Source organism: Bubalus kerabau, chromosome 10 (genome assembly GCF_029407905.1).
Source record: "Bubalus kerabau isolate K-KA32 ecotype Philippines breed swamp buffalo chromosome 10, PCC_UOA_SB_1v2, whole genome shotgun sequence".
Classification (NCBI taxonomy): domain Eukaryota; kingdom Metazoa; phylum Chordata; class Mammalia; order Artiodactyla; family Bovidae; genus Bubalus; species Bubalus kerabau.
This window is the reverse complement of record NC_073633.1, coordinates 107,458,249-107,482,581: the sequence shown is the minus strand read 5'-3', so window position 1 is coordinate 107,482,581 and position 24,333 is coordinate 107,458,249. Positions and strand designations below refer to the sequence as shown.

General features: G+C 45.7%; 1 protein-coding gene across 3 annotated transcripts in view; it reads left to right on the top strand.

The window, feature by feature from the left end:
* The window catches only part of TTC7B (tetratricopeptide repeat domain 7B), a 279,640-nt gene that overhangs the window by 68,767 nt on the left and 186,540 nt on the right, over positions 1-24,333 (top strand). For all 3 annotated transcript variants that reach the window (XM_055538917.1, XM_055538916.1, XM_055538918.1), the window contains exon 4: positions 11,215-11,345. In XM_055538917.1, the coding sequence (XP_055394892.1) occupies positions 11,215-11,345 (131 nt within the window). The remainder of the gene's footprint in view (positions 1-11,214; positions 11,346-24,333) is intronic.

Sequence of the window (24,333 nt, the reverse complement as noted above, 5' to 3'; positions counted from 1 at the left end):
TGTCTGCTCTCACCACTTCTTTTCAACATTGTGATGGAGGTCCTCGGCAGTGCAATAAGGCAGAAATAGAAATAGAAGGCATCCAGATGGGAAGGAAGGAAGTGAAACTGTATTTACAAACAACATGATTGTATAGAACTAATAAATGAATTTAGCAAGGTTATAGAACACAAGACCAATATTCAGAAATCTATTATATTTCTAAATGTTAGCTATGAACAAAAGGAATTAAAACAATACCACTTATAACAGCATAATAAATATGAACTACTTAAGGGTAGATCTGAGAAAAGATTTGCAAGGCATGCACACTGAAAGCTACGAAGCATTTCTGAGAGATGTAAAGACCTACGTTAATGAAGAGACATGCTCTGTACACAGGTTGGGAAACTCAATACTGCTTAGATCTCGGTTCTCCCCAAATCCACCTATAAATTCAACATGAATCAATTAAGATCCCAGCCACATTTTTTTTTGTTTTTGCTTTTAATGAAATTGACCTGCAAATTTTATGTGGAAATGCAAAGGACTAAGAATAGCTAAAAAAGTAGAACAAAATTAGAGCACTAAGTGGTCATGTATGGATGTGAGAGTTGGACTGTGAAGAAGGCTGAGTGCCGAAGAACTGATGCTTTTGAACTGTGGTGTTGGAGAAGACTCTTGAGAGTCCCTTGGACTGCAAGGAGATCCAATCAGTCCATTCTGAAGGAGATCAGCCCTGGGATTTCTTTGGAAGGAATGATGCTAAAGCTGAAACTGCAGTACTTTGGCCACCTCATGCGAAGAGTTGACTCACTGGAAAAGACTCTGATGCTGGGAGGGATTGGGGGCAGGAGGAGAAGGGGATGACAGAGGATGAGATGGCTGGATGGCATCACTGACTCGATGGACGTGAGTCTGAGTGAACCGGGAGTTGGTGATGGACAGGGAGGCCTGGCGTCCTGCGATTCACGGGTTGCAAAGAGTCAGACACGACTGAGCAACTGATCTGATCTGATCTGATCTGAACACTACTTTTCAAGATTTATACAGATATGGTAATTTCTTTTTTTTTTAATTTTATTTTATTTTTAAACTTTACATAATTGTATTAGTTTTTCCAAATATCAAAATGAATCTGCCACAGGTATACATGTGTTCCCCACCCTGAACTCTCCTCCCTCCTTCCTCCCCATACCATCCCTCTGGGTCATCCCAGTGCACTAGCCCCAAGCATCCAGTATCGTGCATCGAACCTGGACTGGCAACTCGTTTCATTTCAAGAGAGGGTTAGCATAAGTATAAACAAATATTAGCATAAGTATAAACAAATAGATCATTGGAACAGAATAGAGGGTCCAGAAATAGACTCACACGTTTATGCCCATCTGATTTTTTTTAAATTTTATTTTATTTTTAAACTTTACAAAATTGTATTAGTTTTGCCAAATACCGAAATGAATCTGCCACAGGTATACATGTGTTCCCCATCCTGAACCCTCCTCCCTCCTCCCTTCCCATACCATCCCTCTGGGTTGTCCCAGTGCACCAGCCCCAAGCATCCAGTATCGTGCATGGAACCTGGACTGGCAACTCGTTTCATACATGATATTATACGTGTTTCAATGCCATTCTCCCAAATCTTCCCACCCTCTCCCTCTCCCACACAGTCCAAAAGACTGTTCTATACATCTGTGTCTCTTTTGCTGTCTCGCATACAGGGTTATCGTTACCATCTTTCTAAATTCCATTTTTATGCGTTAGTATACTGTATTGGTGTTTTTCTTTCTGGCTTACTTCACTCTGTATAATAGGCTCCAGTTTCATCCACCTCATTAGAACTGATTCTTTTTCACAAAAGTGTAAAGGCAATTCTGTGATTATGGTTTATGTGTCTGCCCTCTGATGCCTCTTGCAACACCTACTGTCTTACTTGGGTTTCTTTTACTCTGGACGTGGGGTATCTCTTCAGGGCTGCTCCAGCAAAGCGCAGCCGCTTCTCCTTACCTTGGACGAGGGGTATCTCCTCACTGCCGCCCTTCCTGACCTTGAACGTGGAGTAGCTCCTCTAGGCCCTCCTGCACCCGTGCAGCCACCGCTCCTTGGACGTGGGGTAGCTCCTCTCAGCTGCTGCCCCTGACCTCGCAGTGTGGGGTAGCTCCTCTCAGCCATGCTTCTGCGTGGTCCATCGCAGCTGGCACGCTTCTGCTGCGCGGTCCTTTGCATTTATCTACTACTGCCATTACCATTAGAAGCGTGGCTGAGAGGAGCTACTCCCCCCTGCCCGAGGTCAGGGGCGGCGGCCGAGAGTGCCAGGCCTCAACGGCGACGGCGCAGGGGTGGCTGAGAGGAGCTACCCCATGTCCGAGGTCAGAGGCAGCAGCCGGGAGGAGCTACCCCCCTGCGTGAGGCCAGGGGCGGCAGCCGGGAGGAGCTACCCCACGTCCAAGGAGCGGTGGCTGCGCGGGCGCAGGAGGGCCTAGAGGAGCTACTCCACGTTCAAGGTCAGGAAGGGCGGCAGTGAGGAGATACCCCTCGTCCAAGGTAAGGAGAAGCGGCTGCGCTTTGCTGGAGCAGCCCTGAAGAGATACCCCACGTCCAACATGAGAGAAACCCAAGTAAAACAGTAGGTGTTCCGAAAGGGCATCAGAGAGCAGACACCCTGAAACCAAATCACAGACAACTAGTCAATCTAATCACACGGACCACAGCCTTGTCTAACTCAATGAAACCAAGCCATGCTGTGTGGGACCACCCAAGACCGGAGGGTCATGGTGGAGAGGTCTGACAGAATGTGGTCCACTGGCGAAGGGAATGGCAAACCACTTCAGTATTCTTGCCTTGACAACCCCATGAACAGTATGAAAAGGCAAAATGATAGGATACTGAAAGAGGAACTCCCCAGGTCAGTAGGGGCCCAATATGCTACTGGAGATCAGTGGAGAAATAACTCCAGAAAGAATGAAGGGATGGAGCCAAAGCAAAAAGAATACCCAGCTGTAGATGTGACTGGTGATAGAAGCAAGGTCAGATGCTGTAAAGAGCAATATTGCATAGGAACCTGGAATGTTAGGTCCATGAATCAAGGCAAATTGGAAGTGGTCAAACAAGAGATGGCAAGAGTGAATGTCGACATTCTAGGAATCAGTGAACTAAAATGGACTGGAATGGGTGAATTTAACTCAGATGACCATTATATCTACTACTGTGGGCAGGAATCCCTCAGAAGAAATGGAGTAGCCATCATGGTCAACAAAAGAGTCCAAAATGCAGTACTTGGATGCAATCTCAAAAATGACAGAATGATCTCTGTTCGTTTCCAAGGCAAACCATTCAATATCACAGTAATCCAAGTCTATGCCCCAACCAGTAATGCCGAAGAAGCTGAAGTTGAACGGTTCTATGAAGACCTACAAGACCTTTTAGAACTAACACCCAAAAAAGATGTCCTTTTCATTATAGGGGACTGGAATGCAAAAGTAGAAAGTCAAGAAACACCTGGAGTAACAGGCAAATTTGGCCTTGGAATACAGAATGAAGCAGGGCAAAGACCAATAGAGTTTTGCCAAGAGAACGCACTGGTCATAGCAAACACACTCTTCCAACAACACAAGAGAAGACTCTACACATGGACATCACCAGATGGTCAACACCAAAATCAGATTGATTATATTCTTTGCAGCCAAAGATGGAGAAGCTCTATACAGTCAGCAAAAACAAGACCAGGAGCTGACTGTGGCTCAGATCATGAACTCCTTATTACCAAATTCAGACTTAAATTGAAGAAAGTAAGGAAAACCACTAGACCATTCAGGTATGACCCAAATCAAATCCTTTATGATTATACAGTGGAAATGAGAAATAGATTTAAGGGACTAGATCTGATAGATGGAGTGCCTGATGAACTATGGACTGAGGTTCCTGACATTGTACAGGAGACAGGGATCAAGATCATCCCCATGGAAAAGAAATGCAAAAAAGCAAAATGGCTGTCTGGGGAGGCCCTACAAATAGCTGTGAAAAGAAGAGAAGCCAAAAGCAATGGAGAAAAGGAAAGATAGAAGCATCTGAATGCAGCGTTCCAAAGAATAGCAAGGAGAGATAAGAAAGCCTTCCTCAGCAACCAATGCAAAGAAATCGAGGAAAACAACAGAATGGGAAAGACTAGAGATCTCTTCAAGAAAATTAGAGATACCAAGGGAACATTTCATGCAAAGATGGGCTTGATAAAGGACAGAAAGGGTATGGACCTAACAGAAGCAGAAGATATTAAGAAGAGGTGGCAAGAATACACAGAAGAACTGTACGAAAAAGATCTTCAGGACCCAGATAATCACGATGGTGTGATCACTGACCTAGAGCCAGACATCCTGGAATGTGAAGTCACATTTCTTTTCCATGGGGATGGTCTTGATCCCTGTCTCCTGTATAATGTCAGGAACCTCAGTCCATAGTTCATCAGGCACTCTATCTATCAGATCTAGTCCCTTAAATCTATTTCTCACTTCCACTGTACAATCATAAGGGATTTGATTTAGGTCATACCTGAATGGTCTAGTGGTTTTTCCTACTTTCTTCAATTTAAGTCTGAATTTGGCAATAAGGAGTTCATGATCTGAGCCACAGTCAGCTCCTGGTCTTGTTTTTGCTGACTGTATAGAGCTTCTCCATCTATGGCTGCAAAGAATATAATCAATCTGATTTTGGTGTTGACCATCTGGTGATGTCCATGTGTAGAGTCTTCTCTTGTGTTGTTGGAAGAGTGTGTTTGCTATGACCAGTGCATTCTCTTGGCAAAACTCTATTGGTCTTTGCCCTGCTTCATTCTGTATTCCAAGGCCAAATTTGCCTGTTACTCCAGGTGTTTCTTGACTTTCTACTTTTGCATTCCAGTCCCTTATAATGAAAAGGACATGATCAAAACTCTCCAAGCCAGGATTCAGCAATACGTGAACCGTGAACTTCCAGATGTTCAAGCTGGTTTTAGAAAAGACAGAGGAACCAGAGATCATATCGCCAACATCTGCTGGATCATCGAAAAAGGAAGAGAGTTCCAGAAAAACATCTATTTCTGCTTTATTGATTATGCCAATGCCTTTGACTGTGTGGATCACAATAAACTGTGGAAAATTCTGAAAGAGATGGGAATACCAGACCACCTGACCTGCCTCTTGAGAAACCTATATGCAGGTCAGGAAGCAACAGTTAGAACTGGACATGGAACAACAGACTGGTTCCAAATAGGAAAAGGAGTATGTCAAGGCTGTATATTGTCACCCTGCTTATTTAACTTATATGCAGAGTACATCATGAGAAATGCTGGGCTGGAAGAAGCACAAGCTGGAATCAAGATTGCCGGGAGAATTATCAATAACCTCAGATATGCAGATGACACCACCCTTATGGCAGAAAGTGAAGAGGAACTAAAAAGCCTCTTGATGAAAGTGAAAGAGGAGAGTGAAAAAGTTGGCTTAAAGCTCAACATTCAGAAAACGAAGATCATGACATCTGGTCCCATCACTTCATGGAAAATAGATGGGGAAACTGTGGAAACAGTGTCAGACTTTATTTTTTGGGACTCCAAAATCACTGCAGATGGTGATTGCAGCCATGAAATTAAAAGACACTTACTCCTTGCAAGGAAAGTTATGACCAACTTAGATAGCATATTAAAAAGCAAAGACATTACTTTGTCAACAAAGGTCCGTCTAGTCAAGGCTATGGTTTTTCCAGTGGTCATGTATGGATGTGAGAGTTGGACTGTGAAGAAAGCTGAGAGCTGAAGAATTGATGCTTTTGAACTGTGGTGTTGGAGAAGACTTTTGAGAGTCCCTTGGACTGCAAGGAGTTCCAACCAGTCCATTCTAAAGGAGATCAGTCCTGGGTGTTCTTTGGAAGGATTTATGCTAAAGCTGAAACTTCAATACTTTGGTCACCTCATGCAAAGAGTTGACTCATTGGAAAAGACTCTGATGCTGTGAGGGATTCGGGGCAGGAGGAGGAGGGGATGACAGAGGATGAGATGGCTGGATGGCATCACTGACTCGGTGGACATGAGTTTGGGTGAACTCCGGCAGTTGGTGATGGACAGGGAGGCCTGGCATGCTGCAATTCATGGGGTCGCAAAGAGTCGGACACGACTGAGCGACTGAACTGAACTGAACTGAAAGGCAATTCGGTGGAGAAAGGAGAAGCTTCAATAAATTGTACCACAACATCCAGATACCTATTGGCAGAGAAGTAAACTTTGATCCATACTTTGCAACATGTACAAAAAATAATTTAAAATAATTTATAGGCCTAGAAGAAATCTTCGTAAGCTTTTAAAGATATGAAACTAAAAGTACAATCTATGAAAGAAAATACTGATAAATTTGACTCTGTCAAAATTTAAAATTTCTAATCTTCAAAAGACATGTTAAAGGAGATTGGTACTGATACATATACACCACCATGTATAAAACAGATAGCTAGTGGGGACCTGCAGTATCACGCAGGGAGCTCAGCTTGGTGCTCTGTGGTGACTTAAATGGGTGGGATGGAGGGTGGGGGGCAGATGGAGACCTAGGAGGGAAGGAGCATAGGGATACATACAGAATATCCCTATGGAATATAGCCGATGCATCGTGTACAGCAGAAACTAACACAACACTGAAAAGCAATGACACCCTAATTTTTTTAAAAAAAGGAAGTAGCACAAATCACAGACTGAGAGAAAATATTTGCAAATCACATATCTGATAGAGGATTTGTGTTTGGAACACATAGAGAACTCTCAAAACTCAATGATAAGAAAACCAACAACCCAAGAAAAACAAGTAAAAGATTTTAACAGACATTTCGCCAAAGAAGATGCACACGAAGAGTCAGCGTCACTAGTCATTTTGGAAATGCACATCAAAACCACACTGAGATGCCACTTCACACCTCCTGAGACGGCTTGATACAACAGACGATGACCAGTGTTGACCGAAATGTGGAGAAACTGGAATCCTCATGAATTGCTGGTGGAAATGGAAAGTGGTATAGCCACTTTAGAAGGCGTGTTTCTTAAACAGTTAAGTGTAAATTTTGTATCTGACCTAACACTTCTGCTTCTAGGTATCTACCCAAGAGAATTAAAAATACATGGTCACACAAAAATCATACATGCATTTTCATGACAGCGTTATTCATTATGGACAAAAAGAGATACAACCCCACTGCCCACTACTAGCAAATGGAGAGATGAAATGCGGTATATCATCAGCAGTGAGAAGAAATCGATATTGTTGTAACTTGGATGAACATTGAAAACATACTAACTGAACACAAAAGATGACATATGATTTAATTTTCTATGAACTTTACTTAAAATGAGTGAATTTTATGCCATGTAATTATTGTCTCAATAGAGCTATTCCTTAAAAATGATACACTGTACATTGGTAATCCAGACAGCATAAGATTGCTGAAATAATAGACAAAAAATTCAATAAAGGACTTCACTGGTGGTTAGGTGGTTAAGAATATGCTTTGCAAGGCAGGGGATGAGGGTTCAATCCCAAATCCCTGGTTTAGGAGAATCAGGGTCCCACATGCTGTGGAGAAACTAAGCTGGTGAGCCACAACCAGGGAGCCTGTGAGCCACAACCAGGGAGCCTATGAGGCACAGCTGGGGAGCCCGTGAGCTACAGCCAGGGAGCCTGTGAGTCACACCTAGAGAGCCTGTGAACTACAGCCAGAGAGCCTGTGAGTCACAACCAGGGAGCCTTTGAACCACAGCTGGGGAGCCTGTGAGCACAACCAGGGAGCCTGTGAGCTGCATCGAAAGATGCCACATGATGCAACAAAGATCTCGTATGCCTCAACTACAAGGTCCAACGCAGCCAAATAAATAAATATTTTTAAAAAATTAATGAAACAGAATAGAGAGCCCAGAAAAAGACCCACTCAACTGTCATCAACTGATTTTTCGCAAAGGAACAAAAGTAATTCAATGAGGGAAAGGTAGTCTCTTCAGCAAATGGTGCTGAAAAAAAGTGGACATCCACATGCTAAATATATGTGTATATATGGACAAAATCCTTGTACCTTTCATAAATATTAACTCACAGTGGATTGTAAACCTAAATCTGAATTCCAAACTAAATAAAACTTCTGGAAGATAACACACGGGAAAGTCTAGGTGACCTTGGATTTAGTAGCGGCATTTTAGAGACTACACCGAAAACACAATCCATGAAAAAAAATTGACAGGTTGAACTTTAAGGAAATTAGCAACTTTTGTTCTGTGAAAAACAGGGTTAAGAGAATGAAGTCACAGACAGAAAATATTTGCAAAATAGAAATCTGATAAAGGACTTGTATCCAAAATATATAAAGAACTCAGAACTCAACAGTAAGAAGACAAATGACTCAATCTTTTTGACAAAATGACAATAGATCTGTCCAGACACTTTATCAAAGAAGGTAGACAGATGGCAAATAAGCATTAAAAAATCGATATCACATGTCCGTAGGAAACTGCAAATTAAAACAGCAGTGAGACACCACTATACATATTAGATGACTAAAATTCAAACAATGATAACACCAAATGCTGGCAAGGATGCTGAGCAACAGGAACTCTCACCCATTGCTGGTAGGGATGCAAAACGGTACAGCCACTTTGGAAGACAGCCAGTGTAGTGGTTTCTTACAAAGCTAAAAGCGATATTTATTCTTACAAAGCTATTTGTAAATAAAATAGATTTACTTAGATATTTCATACAAACATATTCTTACCATACAATCCACCAGTTCCTCTTCCTGGTATTTACCAATGGAGTTGAGAACGATGTGCACACAAAAAGCTGCATGTGAATGCTTATAGCAGCTTTACCCATAATTCCCCAAACTGGTAAGCAACCATGATGCCTTTAAATAGATTAATGAATAAACGGAATATTCTTAGCAACAAAAGGAAATTAGCTATCTGCCTATAAAAAGACATGCTGCTGCTGCTGCTGCTGCTGCTGCTAAGTCACTTCAGTCGTGTCCGACTCTGTGCGACCCCATAGACGGCAGCCCATCAGGCTCCCTCATCCCTGGGATTCTCCAGGCAAGAACACTGGAGTGGGTTGCCATTTCCTTCTCCAATGCATGAAAGTGAAAAGTGAAAGGAAAGTCGCTCAGTCGTGTCCAACTCTAGCGACCCCATGGACTGCAGCTACCAGGCTCCTCCATCCATGGGATTTTCCAGGCAAGAGTGCTGGAGTGGGGTGCCATCGCCTTCTCCAACAAAAAGACATGAGGGGATCTTAACAGCATATTTCCAGGTGAACGAAGCCAGTCTGAAAAGTCTACATACTGTATGATTGCAATTATGTGATATTCTGGACAAAGCCAAACTGTAGAGACAGTGAAAAGATGGGTGGTTGCCAGGGTTCAGGAGGAGGGCTGGAGGACTAGATCCCATTTTTAGGGCCGTGAATTGGCTTGATGGTGTCAGTATGATACTGTGATTGTGGAAACATGATGCTCTGTTTGCTAAAACTCATAGACCTGCACAATGCAAAGAGTGAACCCTAATGTAAATGATGGATTCAGTTAATAAAAAATAAATAAAAACTAAAGAAATCATGGTGAAACATCATGCAGTTTTTAATATGCCAATTTCACCTCAATAAATCTTTGTTAACCTGCAGCAAAATCTTTGGCTGGTCCACACCTTCTGTGACGAAGTTGTCACCTCTAAGCGCCCAGGCAGGCCATCCTCAGTGTTGGCTCCCTGCGGATGGAAGTGGTTTTTCTCCTTCCCGTGGAGCACAGCGTCTCCCGTCACCTTCGACAGCCAGGGGACTGCCGTCGTTTGTTAAGGGCAGTTGGGAGGGGGCCATTCTCACAGTGATACACAGGGGCTCTGGGTCACTTGCTGCCCTTGGCTTGTCTGGCCCCCTCTGCAGTGGTACCTACTCTGAAAGTCAGCAGCTCCCTTAGTAGGTAGGAGGAGGAGCTTTGGAGGCTGAAGACCCAGGTTCTGATCTCTGTTGTGCTGTGAACTGCCTGTCAGGTTTGGGGCAAATCTCTTACATTCCCTCGATGGTTCTCAACTTCTTCGTCTATATAATGAGTGCGTTTGCCAGGAAACCTCTCAGGCCCCTTCCGACTGCAGGTCCTGACCCTGTCAGTGTGGACGCTTCTCTCAGAGTCTTGCATGGAGTGCTGCGTGTGCACTGAGTGTGTCTCCCCGTATCCCAGGGCACTTGGCGCAGCGCAAACCCTCCCTGTGGGGCTCCCTCTCTGCCTCCAGTTGTAGGTGGAGACCTGGAGCGTGACGGGCCCAGGCTGATTGCCCGGGACAGCAGCTGAGTTTGATGCTGGGTTCAGGCAACAGCTGCTCCTCTCGGCATTGTCATTTTTCAGCCTTTCATGCTTTCCTAACCCATCGCAGGCCTGAACTCTCTCTTGGCAAGGAGTATCTCCTCTATCTCCAAAGAAGGGCCCACACTGCAAGGTTCTGGGTGTTTTCTTGGCCTGGAACTGAGAGCTGGTCTGGAGTGTTGTTACTGCAGAAATCTAGGCCAAGAGTTGGAAGATTCTCCTGGTAACTGACTCCTGGCTCCTGAGTGTATTTAGAAATGTTTTATATTCAATCAGTTAAGCATACACTGTAGAAGACATGAGATATTCTTTACCTTGTTTTGTGCTATTAGCCTAACTGTGTTGTTTGTTGCTTTGTAACTCAGTCGTGTCTGACTGTTTGTGACCCCATGGACTGTAGCCTGCCAGGCTCTTCTGTCCATTGGGACTTCCCAGGTAAGAACACTAGAGTGGGTTGCCGTGCTGTCCTCTAGGGGATCTTCCCAACCCAGGGATCGAACCCATGTCTCCGGCTTGGCAGATGGATTCTTTACTACTAAGCCACCTCAGAAGCCCTAGCCTTGCTGTCCTTACTTATAAAATTCTTTAAGGATCTTGGGGCATGGTTGAATGAGAAGCTCTGTTAGGTCTGAATGGGATCCTGGTGAAGTACCTGATCAAATTCTCAACCTGGATGTCAGAGTCAAATGGTGCTTTCTGTATGCTGAGGGGCCTCTTTGATCCGTAACCTCTGGATTTTCTTTCTGGTGCTCTGTTTTGATGTTCCATTTTGTTCTTAGAGAGGGCAGAGAATCTGCTTTGCCCCTAGTATCTGGCTCTCTAGAGTAATACTAAAAAATTAAGTCCCATAAAAAACAACTCACCCGGTTTTTGTATGTTGATTTTTTTTAGGACTTTGTTTAGAGAAGTTGCCTATTTCTTCTTCTACCAGTAGTCTCCGCGTGGACCGGGAGCAGGACATCATCACCTGCTATGAGAAGGCGGGGGACATCGCCCTCCTGTACCTCCAGGAGATAGAAAGGGTGAGTGAGGCTCATGTGCTTGTTCAGTTGGTGATATTTTAAAAGTTCAAACCACATCATACAGAACTGTGATCGACCTCTGGAAGCCTTCAACTTGCCTGTCTCTGGGTGCAAAGCTTTGCTTATATTCTTAAACACTAAGGAGAATATGCTGGTGAATGTGGCTCCTTGTGAAAATAGACAGGTCAGTGTTTGGGAAGCATTTTAATGTCCTCTGAACAGAAATGACAATATACATCTATTTATGTCCTCAGTGCCCCGAAGCTGGCTGCTCATCCCTGTTCTCTTAGGCAAAACAGGCTGAGCTGTATTTGTACGTACATGGGCTGTGTTCATGGACTGTGTACCAATGCAGAGTACATCTGGGGTTCGGGAGGCTCAGTGGTCATGCCAGAGGTCAGTGGGGACTCTCTACCAACCTGGGTCATCTGGGACGGTTTACTCCCAGCAGTCAGCGGTTCACTGATGAAATGGAGATGAAACCAACCGCTGATCAGAGGCCACGTGAGCAGAGAACACGTGAGAAAGGGGCCACGTGAGCAGAGAACACGTGAGCAAGAGGCCACGTGAGCAGAGAACATGTGAGCAAGGGGCCACGCGAGCAGAGAACACATGAGCAAGGGGCCATGCGAGCAGAGAACACTAGAGCAAGGGGCCACGTGAGCAGAGAACACGTGAGCAAGGGGCCACGTGAGCAGAGAACACGTGAGCAAGGGGCCATGTGAGCAGAGAACACGTGAGCAAGGGGCCCTGAGCAGAGAACACGTGAGCAAGGGGCCACATGAGCAGAGAACACGTGAGCAAGGGGCCACGTGAGCAGAGAACACGTGAGCAAGGGGCCCTGAGCAGAGAACGCATGAGCAAGGGGCCACGTGAGCAGAGAACACGTGAGCAAGGGGCCCTGAGCAGAGAACATGTGAGCAAGGGGCCACGTGAGCAGAGAACATGTGAGCAAGGGGCCACGTGAGCAGAGAACACATGAGCAAGGGGCCCTGTGAGCAGAGAACACGTGAGCAAGGGGCCCTGAGCAGAGAACATGTGAGCAAGGGGCCACGTGAGCAGAGAACACATGAGCAAGGGGCCCTGTGAGCAGAGAACATGTGAGCAAGGGGCCCTGAGCAGAGAACGTGTGAGCAAGGGGCCACGAGAGCAGAGAACACGTGAGCAAGGGGCCACATGAGCAGAGAACATGTGAGCAAGGGGCCCTGTGAGCAGAGAACACGTGAGCAAGAGGCCACGTGAGCAGAGAACACATGAGTAAGGGGCCCTGTGAGCAGAGTACGTGTGAGCAAGGGGCCACGTGAGCAGAGAACACGTGAGCAAGAGGCCCTGTGAGCAGAGAACGTGTGAGCAAGGGGCCACGTGAGCAGAGAACACATGAGCAAGAGGCCACGCAAGCAGAGAACGTGTGAGCAAGGGGCCCTGAGCTCTCACCCTCAGGCAGAGGAAGCTGAAGGCTGGTTGAGGCTGGGGAGGTGTGGGCAGCTTCTGTTTAGAAGGATCCCTGTCTTTTAGCTCTGACCTTTGTAGTTACGCATTCACTTCTCAGCCTCAATTTTCCCATCTGTAAAAGGAGCAAAATAATGGATGCCTACTTTGTGGAGTTCCTGTGGGGATTGCAAAAGACCCAGATGCAGGAGCGTATCGGATTCTTGCTAAATGACACATTTTACCAAGAGCAGCAGTTCCTACCCATGTCTGGCCTTCCCAGAGTTTCCTGGTGTTCTCACCATGGCTTGATCCTGATATTTCCCCCTTCAGACTCAGAAGTGTTTCCTGCAAGATTGTTTGAAGTGATTAGAAATTCTGTGAGACTTTGGGTTTGGTCTGAATCTTGTTTCCCAGCAATTTATGGGTTCTCTGTCTGCTTAAGGATTAGAATGTTAGTTGCTCAGTTGTGTCCCGACTCTTTCTGACCCCATGGACTGTAGCCCGCCAGGCTCCTCTGTCCATGGAATTCTCTGGGCAAGAGTATTGGAGTGAGTTGCCATATCCTTCTCCAGGGGATCTTCCTTCTCCAGGGGTCAAGCCCAGGTCTCCTGCATTGCTGGCAGGTTCTTTACCGTCTGAGCCACCAGGGATTAGAATAGAGAAGGACTACCGAGGTCTTAATAGTTTTTGTTCTTTTGTAAATGTACAGACTGGAAGCAGTTTCCTTTTTGTAATGTGCTGATGTGTGTGGTGAGGATCAGAATTACCTTTCAGGATCAGGGAGGGCAAGGTGAGAGCCTCAGAGAAGCGGGGGAGAGGGCCAAGGGAGAGGTGTCTGGCCTGGCTCACACCAGGATGGCTTATAAACTGTAGTTCATGATGTCCAGGAATTCAGGAAGATATTTGGCTGTCTTGCCAAGATGTTGTTCTGTCAGAAGTCTGCTGTGAGAAAGGAATTATTTGTTATTCAGAATTTATGATACAATCTTTAGAGAAATGATCATGCAGCTTGCTTTTAACATCCACATGATTTTCACCGTCTGCCTCCCTGATAGCCAGTGCTTGGGAGGAGAGAAGTCTGCTTGCCCCAGCCAAGTGGTTCTAGTGGACCCGCACAGTCCTTGACACGCGGGGGACCTTATTTTGTACTTTACTCTCTGTTGTCAGGTACAGCCACCTCCTCCTGGCTTGGAGAAAGGAGGTTCGTCTGTGTGTCTTTAGTGACATGGGGATTGGCAGATCTGGGGGTACTACCTCCTGTATTCATTTAGAACCACCTATTCACCACTGGGCTCTTTAGCCAGACCATCAAGGAGACTTATGTAATCTTTGCTGTTGTTGTTCAGTCATTAAGTTGTGTCCGACTCTTTGCAACCAATGGACTGCAGCACGCCAGGCTTCCCTGTCCTTCACCATCTCCTGGAGCTTGCTCAAACTCATGTCCATTGAGTAGGTGATGCCATCCAACCATCTCATCCTCTGTCGTCCCCTTCTCCTCCCGCCTTCAATCTTGCTCAGCGTCAGGGTCTTTTCCAGTGAGTCAGCTCTTCACATCAGGTGGCCAAAGTATTGGAGCTTCAGCTTCAGCATTAGTCCTTCCAAGGAATATTCAGGACTGATTTCCTTTAGGATGGACTGTTTGGATCTCCTTGCAGTCCAAGGGACTCTCAAGAGTCTTCTCCAACACCACAGTTCAAAAGCATCAATTCTTCGGCGCTCAGCTTTCTTCATGGTCCAGCTCTCACATCCATACATGACTACTGGAAAAACCATAGCTTTGACTGGACAGACCTTTGTTGGCAAAGTAATGTCTCTGCTTTTTATTATGCTGTCTAGGTTGGTCATAGCTTTTCTTCCAAGGAGCAAGCGTCTTTTCATTTCATGGCTGCAGTCACCATCTGCAGTGATTTTGGAGTCCAGAAAAATAAAGTCTGACACTGTTTCCACTGTTTCCCCATCTATTTGCCATGAAGTGATAGGACCGGATGCCATGATCTTCATTTTTTGAATTTTGAATTTTAAGCCAACTTTTTCACTGTCCTCTATCACTTTCATCAAGAGGCTCTTTAGTTCCCCTTCCATATAATTGTAGGATTTAAAATAAATATTTTTCACAGTTTTGAGAAAAGGGTGATCACAGGATGTTAGACTTCGAGAAGATGGAGGCCCAGAAACGGAGAGCCCACGGACACACAGGAAGTTGGGGCCAAAGCTTGGATCAGAACTCAGCCTTTCTGACACCTAGCTCATCATCACTTCATTATCCCAGCCTGCTGCCCATAAACGTGGATCCTATGGTCCTTACACCCTTAGATATAGACAGTGCTCAGTAACATTTGGCCAAGCAAGCTGTTGCTCTCAGGAGCGTGGGGGAAGCAGCATCCCTTGGCTCAGGGTTCAGTTTCAGGGTATGTGAGTGACGTCCCCATTTCTGACTCTGATTTTCCAGGATGAGTTTTCTTTCATCAGATACCACTTTGGGCCACCCCAGACCCAGGAAGCTGCAATATTAGCAATGAGAGAGACGGAATGAATCAAACATCTGTTTTGACTGTGGTAGACGCTCAAAAAGTATCTGTGATTAATGAGAAATCTGGAGGAAAGATGACCTTCCTTAAGTGGCCACGGGGCCTTGGTGAATGTTCAAGAGCTTTTAGGAGGCAAGACAATGGGTGCTATGCAGGAGCTACCCATTTGACCTTTTTTTTTTTAAACTTAAATAACTTTTAAGAATTAAGCTAAATTGAAAATAAATGTTAGGAAAAAGAATCTGAAAGAAGTAAAAGACGGGCCAGCTTAGGTATAGTGCTCTACTTTTCTGTGTAGGCGACCTTTCAAGTAGAAAACCCTACATGCCCCGTTCCCGTGTTAGTTCTGCTGGGCAAGGCAGTCTTGCGGCGGTTCCCCCTCATTTCCCAGCCATTCCATAGCGACGCAACTTCCGTGTGCCAGAACCTCTGGGCATTGTATTTCTTAGTGTTGGCTCTTAATATTATTCACTAGCAAGGAAAGACTGGGGGAGAACGTTTGAGGACAGATTGGAATGTTGTGGAGAATGGTTTTTCATAATCCAGAGCCACCGGTCTGCGTTTCTGACGCAGCCTCATTCCGGGTTTTTCTGAAAGCTGGTGTGTTCAGTGGTGTTAGCCCGTGTGCTTCCTGAAGGGCAGGGGCTCCTCGCGCAGGGCTGGCCCCCTCCCCGCTGGTGGCTGACTTGTGCGGTGACGAGCAGCAGGGCGCAGGGCACTGACCAGCCTGGCCTGGAATCCTGGCCTGGCCACCCCGGAGCTGCAGGGCCCTGGGGAAGCTACTCAGCCTCCCTGTGCTGCCCCCGAATCCTCAGCTGTCAAAGTTGCGATAAGAATTGCTCTGCGGCTGCTGTGAGCGTGAGCCGGGTTAGCTCGCGTGTGTCCCAGGGCTTCTTGGTTGTTGCTCTTTAGTCACTAAGTCGTGTCTAGCTCTTCTGCCACCCTGTGGACTGCAGCCCGCCAGGCTCCTCTGTCCATGGGATTCCCCAGGCGAGGGTACTGGGGGGCTGCCGTTCCGTCCTCTAGGGGATCTTCCCGACTCAGGGACAGAACCTCTGTCTCCTGTATTGGCAAGTGGATTCTTCACCACGGAGCCACCAGGGAAGCCTGGGAAATGTTTGTTTTGTTGGCATTATCTGTTCCTGTGTCCCCTGGTGCTGGAATCTTTCCCAACCCTCGAAGATTTCAGGTATTTACGTAGAAATATAGAGTATTTAAAAAATGCTGTTTTATTGAAAATGTTCAATAATTTTAAAGAGCTACTTATTGAGTAGTTTTTTCAGGAGAAGTTGGTTTTGTGTTTTTTGTCTGGAAGCTAATGGACAGCATCTTGCCTGGAGTCCCCATCATAGCTGGATTCTGAATCTCTGTTCACCTGGCCCTTTGACCTTAGCCCAGTTGTTTATATCTGTGAGCTTCAGCTTTCCATCCTCACGGCAGGGTTAATACTGCCTGCCTTGTCTCAGGGGGAAAGCCAATGGCCTCCAGTGCTTTCCACGCAGGGTGACAGGGCTTGCCACGGAGGGGTCTCGCTGCTTGCTCCCAGCGTGGAGGCAGGGCCGCGGGAGCCTGGCGCCTGCAAGCTGCGGGCATGGAGTGTGTGTTCAGCGCTGTCCTTGTCGCGTCACGGAGACATCTGCTAATAATTTTCTCTGACAGATTGTTCTCCAAAGGGGAATAAAAGATACCTTCAGAATTATGCATATAGAATAATTGAGTCAAACGAATCAAATTAGAATAGTTGGAAATGACATGGAGTGGCCTTGATCAGGTGGCATTAGGCCAACAGTAAATAAACTTATCTGCTTCTCGGGGCGCCATGATAGGAATAAAGATGACTTCACCCTCGCCTACCGTTAATAACACGAGCCCTGCTTTTGGCTGGTGAAATCACCCGTCTGTCCTCGGCGTGCGTCGGCCGGCCGGGGGTGGCTTTCTTGAGCAGGAGCTGTGCCCGGGTGGAACTTTACCTTCTGCTGACAGTTCATTCCTTTACACCCTGTTTTAGAAACGAAGTTCAGGCTGAATTACGGGACACCCACAGATCCCTTCATGGGCTGTTCCCAGCCCTGGAGTTTGGAGAAGAAACAGCTGGTGCGTGGACGTCGCAGGGCCGCCGGAACCCCTCTGCTCCTCGGGGTCGTGCCCTGGCCACGTGGTCCACCCCCGGTGGTTCAGGCCTCCCGGCAGGAGGGCGCAGTGACAGGCGGGGGTGGCGGATTCACAGCTGGCCTAGACGAAGGCCACTGTGTGTCTGGAACTGAAGCGGAGGTCCTGGGAGAAGTCCTCAGTGGCGCTGACGGAAGGCAGCGCGTGGCGCGAGCCCACCTGGCTGTGCCTCGGGCTTGACCACTCGAGGCAGCCTCTCCCTCTCCCGCCTGTTCAGTGTAGCCTGAGCAGGCTTCATGGAGCACATCTAAACAAATCACTTCCTGAAGGAAACGCCAAGTCGCCAGCCAGGATGCTGCTCTGAGTCTGAGCCTGTCACCTCACTGGCTGGAAAACGCGGCGGTGACAGACTTCAGCCTAGACACCAGAAAGGAACGGGCGCTGATTTTAACTTTTTCACGCTCTTGTCAGTCTTTGCCTCATAATTTTATAGAGTTAAAGGGTTCTGTGTCTGTGTTTTTTCAGTCAGCATTATGTCCACACTTCAAAGAGGGGTGCTCCCTAGCCATCCAGTGGTGAAGACTTCGCCTTCCAAGGAAGGGGGCGCAGGTTTGATCCGAGGTCAGGGGGCGAAGGTCCCCCCTGCCTGGTGGCCAAAACCCAAAACATAACACAGGTGCCACATTGCAACAAATTTAGTAAAGACTTTAGAAATGGTCTGCATCAAAAAAACCTTTTCCAAAACCAAAAACAAACAAAAACTTTATTTTCATGACTATATAATACATTACTAAGTGGATGGCCTCTGTGATGTAATTCACTTAAAGCTGGGGATAACCTGTTTTACAAACTGTTTTTATAGTTATAACCTGTGATGTCACCTTCCTTCAGGCAGCCTTTCCTTTGCTTTGCACTGTTTCCTGAGGGCCGGTTCCCGGAAGTGGGTCACTGACATTCTCGTTACTACATGTGCTGTACAGTTGTTTTCTGCAAGTCACACTGACCTCTCCTACCTTTGGCCGTGCAGAAGGGTAGTGGTTGCTTTGCAGTCTTGACAGGGTTACATTTGTTTCAAAGTTACTTTGCCAATGCGCTGGGTAAAACCTGTACCTTGCAGTTTTGGTCTGCATTTCCTATTAGTCAGGTTGAAATTCTTTCCATCTTTTCTTTTTTAATTTAAATCACAGCATTATTGAGATATCATTCACACACCATAGACTTGGTCCATTCAGCAGTTTTCAGTGGTCGCCGACTTGTGGAATCATCACCCACATTTAATTCCAGAACATTCCCATCACCCCCAAAGAAACCCTGTACCCATTAGCTGTCAGTTTCCCCAGTCTCTATAGACTTCATATCCTGGGCATTTCCTATAAATCAAACCTGGTAGCCTACGGTCTTCCGTGACTGGCTTTTCTGGCTTAGCACAGTGTTTCAAGCGCCATCCGTGTGGCGGCACACACCGCTACCTCATTTCTTTTCAGCCAAACCCTGTGCCTCTGTGAGAATGTACTACCCTGCCTTTATCCATGCATCATGCATCGTTCGGATGGTTTCTACTTCGGGCTGTTGCAATAATGCTGTTACAAATATTTGCATATAATATTTTGTGTGGACAAGTGTTTTCATATTTCTTGACTATATTCCTGGGAGTAGAATTGCTAGGTCATGTGATAACTTTATGTTTAACCTCGTTATATTTCTTTTTTGTCTCTTTATACTTTCTGTCTGATTTTTGTATTTAGTATTATTCTTATAATTTGAATGAAGCTTTTACATCATAAGTATGTTAACCCTTTATCATGTTTGCTCTGAATAGTTTCCCAATCAGTAATTTTCCATTTTTAAATTGTTCATATATTTTAAATCTGTATATAATAGTTGAATCTGATTATCTTTTTATTACATTTATTTCATAGTTTTAAAGCTGAAATATTGGGATAAACCTTCTCTAGCCTTTAAAAAGTTTTCAGCCATTTTCCATATTTTTTAAAAAGAACTTTCAATTTCCAAAATCTTCTTGGAGAAATTTATTTTTGTGTGTAACATTAGATATGACTCCAAATTAATGTTTTCCTCAAATTTCAGCACCACTTTAAGAAGATGTTATCTTTCCATTTTCATATTTTCTGTTATATATTTTAAGTCATTAGTAAAATTTTAGACACAGTAGTCATTTCTGGCTTTCCTGTTTTGTTCTACTAATTTTATACTGAACCAGCATGACACTATTTAATAAGTATTTCTTTATATGTTTTAACATCTGAAAGGATTCAGTTCAGTTCAGCTCAGTTCAGTCGCTCAGTCATGTCCGACTCTTTGTGACCCCATGAATCGCAGCACGCCAGGCCTCCCTGTCCATCACCAACTCCCGGAGTTCACTCAGACTCACGTCCATCGAGTCAGTCATGCCATCCAGCCATCTCATCCTCTGTCGTCCCCTTCTCCTCCTGCCCCCAATCCCTCCCAGCATCAGAGTCTTTTCCAATGAGTCAGCTCTTTGCATCAGGTGGCCAAAGTACTGGCGTTTCAGCTTTAGCATCATTCCTTCCAAAGAACACCCAGGGCTGATCTCCTTTAGGATGGACTGGTTGGATCTCCTTGCAGTCCAAGGGACTCTCAAGAGTCTTCTCCAACACCACAGTTCAAAAGCATCAGTTCTTCGGTGGTCAGCCTTCTTTATGGTCTAACTCTCACATCCATACATGTGACCACAGGAAAAACCATAGCCTTGACTAGATGGACCTTTGTTGACAAAGTAATGTCTCTGCTTTTGAATATGCTATCTAGGTTGGTTATAACTTTCCTTCCAAGGAGTAAGCGTCTTCTACTTATTTTTTAGGATATCCTTTGTCCTTTTCTGTTGATACTTCTAAATGTATTTTAGAATAATTTGCTTCTAGAAAAATTCTGTTGGGACTTGGTTGAATTTTTATTAACTTTATACATTGGTTTGGAGAATTACTTTTAGTCTTCACTCATCTGTGCCCATGGTACCTCCTTCCATTTTGCAAGACCTTTTTTTTTTACAGATTTCAGTAGATTTATTATACTCCCAGGTCTTTGCTATTTGTATTGCTTTGTGTATAGGATCATTTTTTTTCTTTGTATTTTCACATATAACAAGACTTTGATTTTTTTTTCAGTTCAATTACCAAAGTATTTAATAAGTGCCTCCTTTGTTCTGCACACTGTTCTTGACCCAAGGGGCTGGAGAATGAATTAACCAGAGAGTGTGTCCTTAGGAAACTCAGTGCCTTCTGAGGACACTGGTCCATAAACAGTGTGTGGGCTGCTTTGTGGGGACACTCAGAGAATTCTGCAAGCCCAGAGCAGGGTCTTAGACCAGTGTGGAAGTTCGGAGATGGCTCCTGGAAGAGATGGCCCCTGAGCCGAACCTTGAAGGCTGGCAGACATAGCCATACAGGACTATTAGCCACAATATTGGACTCTTCTATAAAAACACGGTTGATTCTTTTCATTTTTCTAAGAATATGAACATATGGCCGAGGAAAGATTTTTATTCTAAGTCTTTCTTCCATTCTGGATTTCCCACCTTCTCTCTCTTTCATGTGCTGTCTCCAGACTTTCCTAAAACTGTGCCAATGTACAGGTGGTGGAGAGTATCCTTATTTTGTTCCTGCTTGAAGGTGATACTTTATTAGATCTCCAATAAGGATTATCATGTTTATGTGCTCACTAAGTTTTCTGTTTGCAGTTCACAACAAACTAAGTATGTATTATTATCCCCTTTATTCAGATGAAAACAATGAACATCTGAGAGATCAAAGGATTTGTCCTAAGTCCACACGTGGTGAGGACTGTCAGAACCAGACCTTGAACCTGGGCCTTTTGACCTAAAATCGTTGGCCCCTGGTCGCTTGCTTCCTCAGGCGTTGGCTGTGTGCTTCTGCCAAAGCAGGCTGCACTTGCTAAGGTACTTGTTGGCAGTCCTCTTGCAGGCAAGTGTTTATCCACAGAACAAGTGGTGGCTTCGATGCTGCCAGACACTGCTCCTGCCCAGACCCACGTGTTAGAGGCTCTTTGTGGGGAAGGGATTAAGTCCGAGATGCTTAGACTTCAGGGCAAACTCAGAGCTGAGCGATTCCCTCTGTCTCCTGCTTGCGTTTTTCTTGTCCTGCCTCGTCCGGCAGTTCTGACCTCTGGTCTTTTGGACTTTGTTCTGCAAGCAAACAGAGATTAAAAGAACAAAGGGGGAGGAGCTGGACTGCAGAGTCGGGTGGACCTGAGTTTCAACACCAGCCCTAACACTTGTTAGCGATGTGATTTGGGCAACTTGCTCAGTGGAGCAAAGTCTCAGTTTTCCTCTTCAGTAAAAAAGAAGTAATAGTGTGCGTTTCAGTGGTTTTCGTGGGGGAATTAATGAGATAGCCTGTGTGCCTACAGAGTGCCTAATGCATAATAGGTTATTTTCTTAATCCATTTTCCCCTGCATTTCTTATTGTCCCTGCAAATTTACTCATTCATTTATTTACTATGTATTTTATTCATTTACTACATTTACTATGTGTAGTGAATGCTTAGAAGGCCATGGCACCCCACTCCAATACTTGCCTGGAAAATCCCATGGTCGGAGGAGCCACGGTCCATGGGGTCGCTAAGAGTCGGACACGACTGAGCACCTTCACTTTCACTTTTCACTTTCATGCATTGGAGAAGGAAACGGCAACCCACTCCAATGTTTTTGCCTGGAGAATCCCAGGGACGGAGGAGCCTGGTGGGCTGCCGTCTATGGGGTCGCAGAGTCGGACACGACTGAAGCGACTTAGCAGCAGCAGCAGCAGTGAATGCTTACCCTGCATCAGACACTTAGGTACACTCTGAATGTGTTAGTAAATGGGGTAGATGTGGCCCCTGACTTTACAGAAGTTGCACTTCCGAGGAGGGAGAAGCCAATAATCAAGTAAGAAATACATTGATAAATGCAATGGAGGAACAGAACAGGACGCTGTGAGAGGGAGTCATAGAGACAGGTCTACTTTATGGCAGCGGTCTGGGCAGGCCCTTCTGAGAAGTGACCATCGAGTGGAGATGAGATGAGAAAGTGCCCGAGAGTCACATGATCCAGGTTGTTATAAAAATTATCCAGCTGCTTGTGGAGGGTGGAGAGGAGGTTAAGGAGCTAGAGAGGATGTGGGGACTCTGTTTAGGAGGCTATTAGAAATCTAATGGGAAGTGGTGATGGTTGTAATTGTAGGAATGGATGTATGCACACATTTGAGAAATAATTAGGAGGGAAATAGTAGTAGATCAGGCGTGAGCGCGCGCCAGGGTGTCGGGGCTCAGTCCGCGGCGTCTGATTCGGATGGTTGACTGGACGGCAGTGCGGTCAGCCCCTCGGTGTGTGGGCCTTGCCTCCAGGATCCCCTGTGGATTCAGCGTCTGCTGACGGCCAAGCCTCTTATATAAGACGGAGCACCGCAGCCATCCCCCAGTGTCTATAGGCGCGGAGCCCGTGGGGAGAGCAGGGCCAACTCTGTACGATGGGGGTGATGATAGAGGCCTCAGTGTGTGCTGAACCTGGGCTCCAGGAAAGTAATCACGCTCAGACGGTGTCTGGTGGTGGAAGTTATGTGGCTCCTCTCCCAGGAGGGCATTCTAGGGGCTAGGAGAGATGCTAGAAAGGGGCCCTTGCGGAGAGCCCCATTCCTGAGGTTCTGGTGGACGGACCTTCCTAACTGGGCCAGGAGAGCCCCATTCCTGAGGTTCTGGTGGACGGACCCTTCCTAACTGGGCCAGGAGAGCCAAGACCTGCCCCCTCCCGCCACAGGCGCATGGCGAGCCAGCGCCCAGCAGCGCGCAACAGCACAGCACTACCGGGGAGGGCGTGAGTGTGGGGAGAAGCCCGCTCCGAGCACGAGCAGACAGAGCCTGCTCAGCACTGAGGGTGGGACAGAGCCCTGAGAAAGGAAGCCCCCGGCATCCCAGCCCCAAGGGAAGCACAAGTGAGCGTCCCTGAGCCGCAGGACTCTGGGGCCTGTGGTGCAGTGGAAGTAACTATAGAAACGAAAACCCAACTCCAGCCCACCTGCTGACTAGGTTGCCTCGACTCCCCCACACTTAGGGCCTGATAAAGGAAAAGGAGCGCCCATTTTCAAGTGTGAATGTTATTTCCCTCACTTTATTTCTCTGTACACAATTATTAACATTAAATGAAAATTATAAAATCCTTATACACATACACACCACCAGGAATAAAACAAACCACTGTGAAGAGTAATAAATAGAACCCAAACCAGAAATGACCCAGGTACTATCAGACAGGAACTTAAAAATATCCTCAAGTTATATGCTAGAGTATTGTGGGAAAGATATGTAACACGCAGGAACAGATGGAAATTTCAGGAAGGAGAAGGAAACTATAAAAAAAACATAACTGAAATGCTAGAAATAACAAAACATGACATAAGAGACAAAGAACTTCTTTGATAGCCTATTAGAAGATTGGACACAGCCAAGGAAAAAACTTTCATTTGAAGATAGGTTAATAGAGATTATTCAAATGAAGCACAAAAAGAAAAAAAGAAGGGTGGGAAAAAAACAGAGCAGAGCATCCAGGTGCTGTGGGAAAATATATGTGTTTGCTGCCCCAAGAGGAGAAGGGAGAGAAACTGGGACAGAAAAAATACTGGTTGAGAACACGGTTAAGAAGTTTCAGAATTACTGAAGCGTACCAAAGAATCTCAGATCCCAGAGTCTCAGAGAACCCCAAGCAGCATAAATACAAACACGTACTTAGACACATCATAGTCAAACTGTTGTAAATCAAAGACAAAAGCCTTGAAGGCAGCCAGAGAAAGAGAAACTTTAAATTCAGAAGAATAAAGATAAGCGATATAAGATATTCCCAGAAGATGATATGCAAATTAGAAGACACTGGAAAGACAAGACACTTTTTT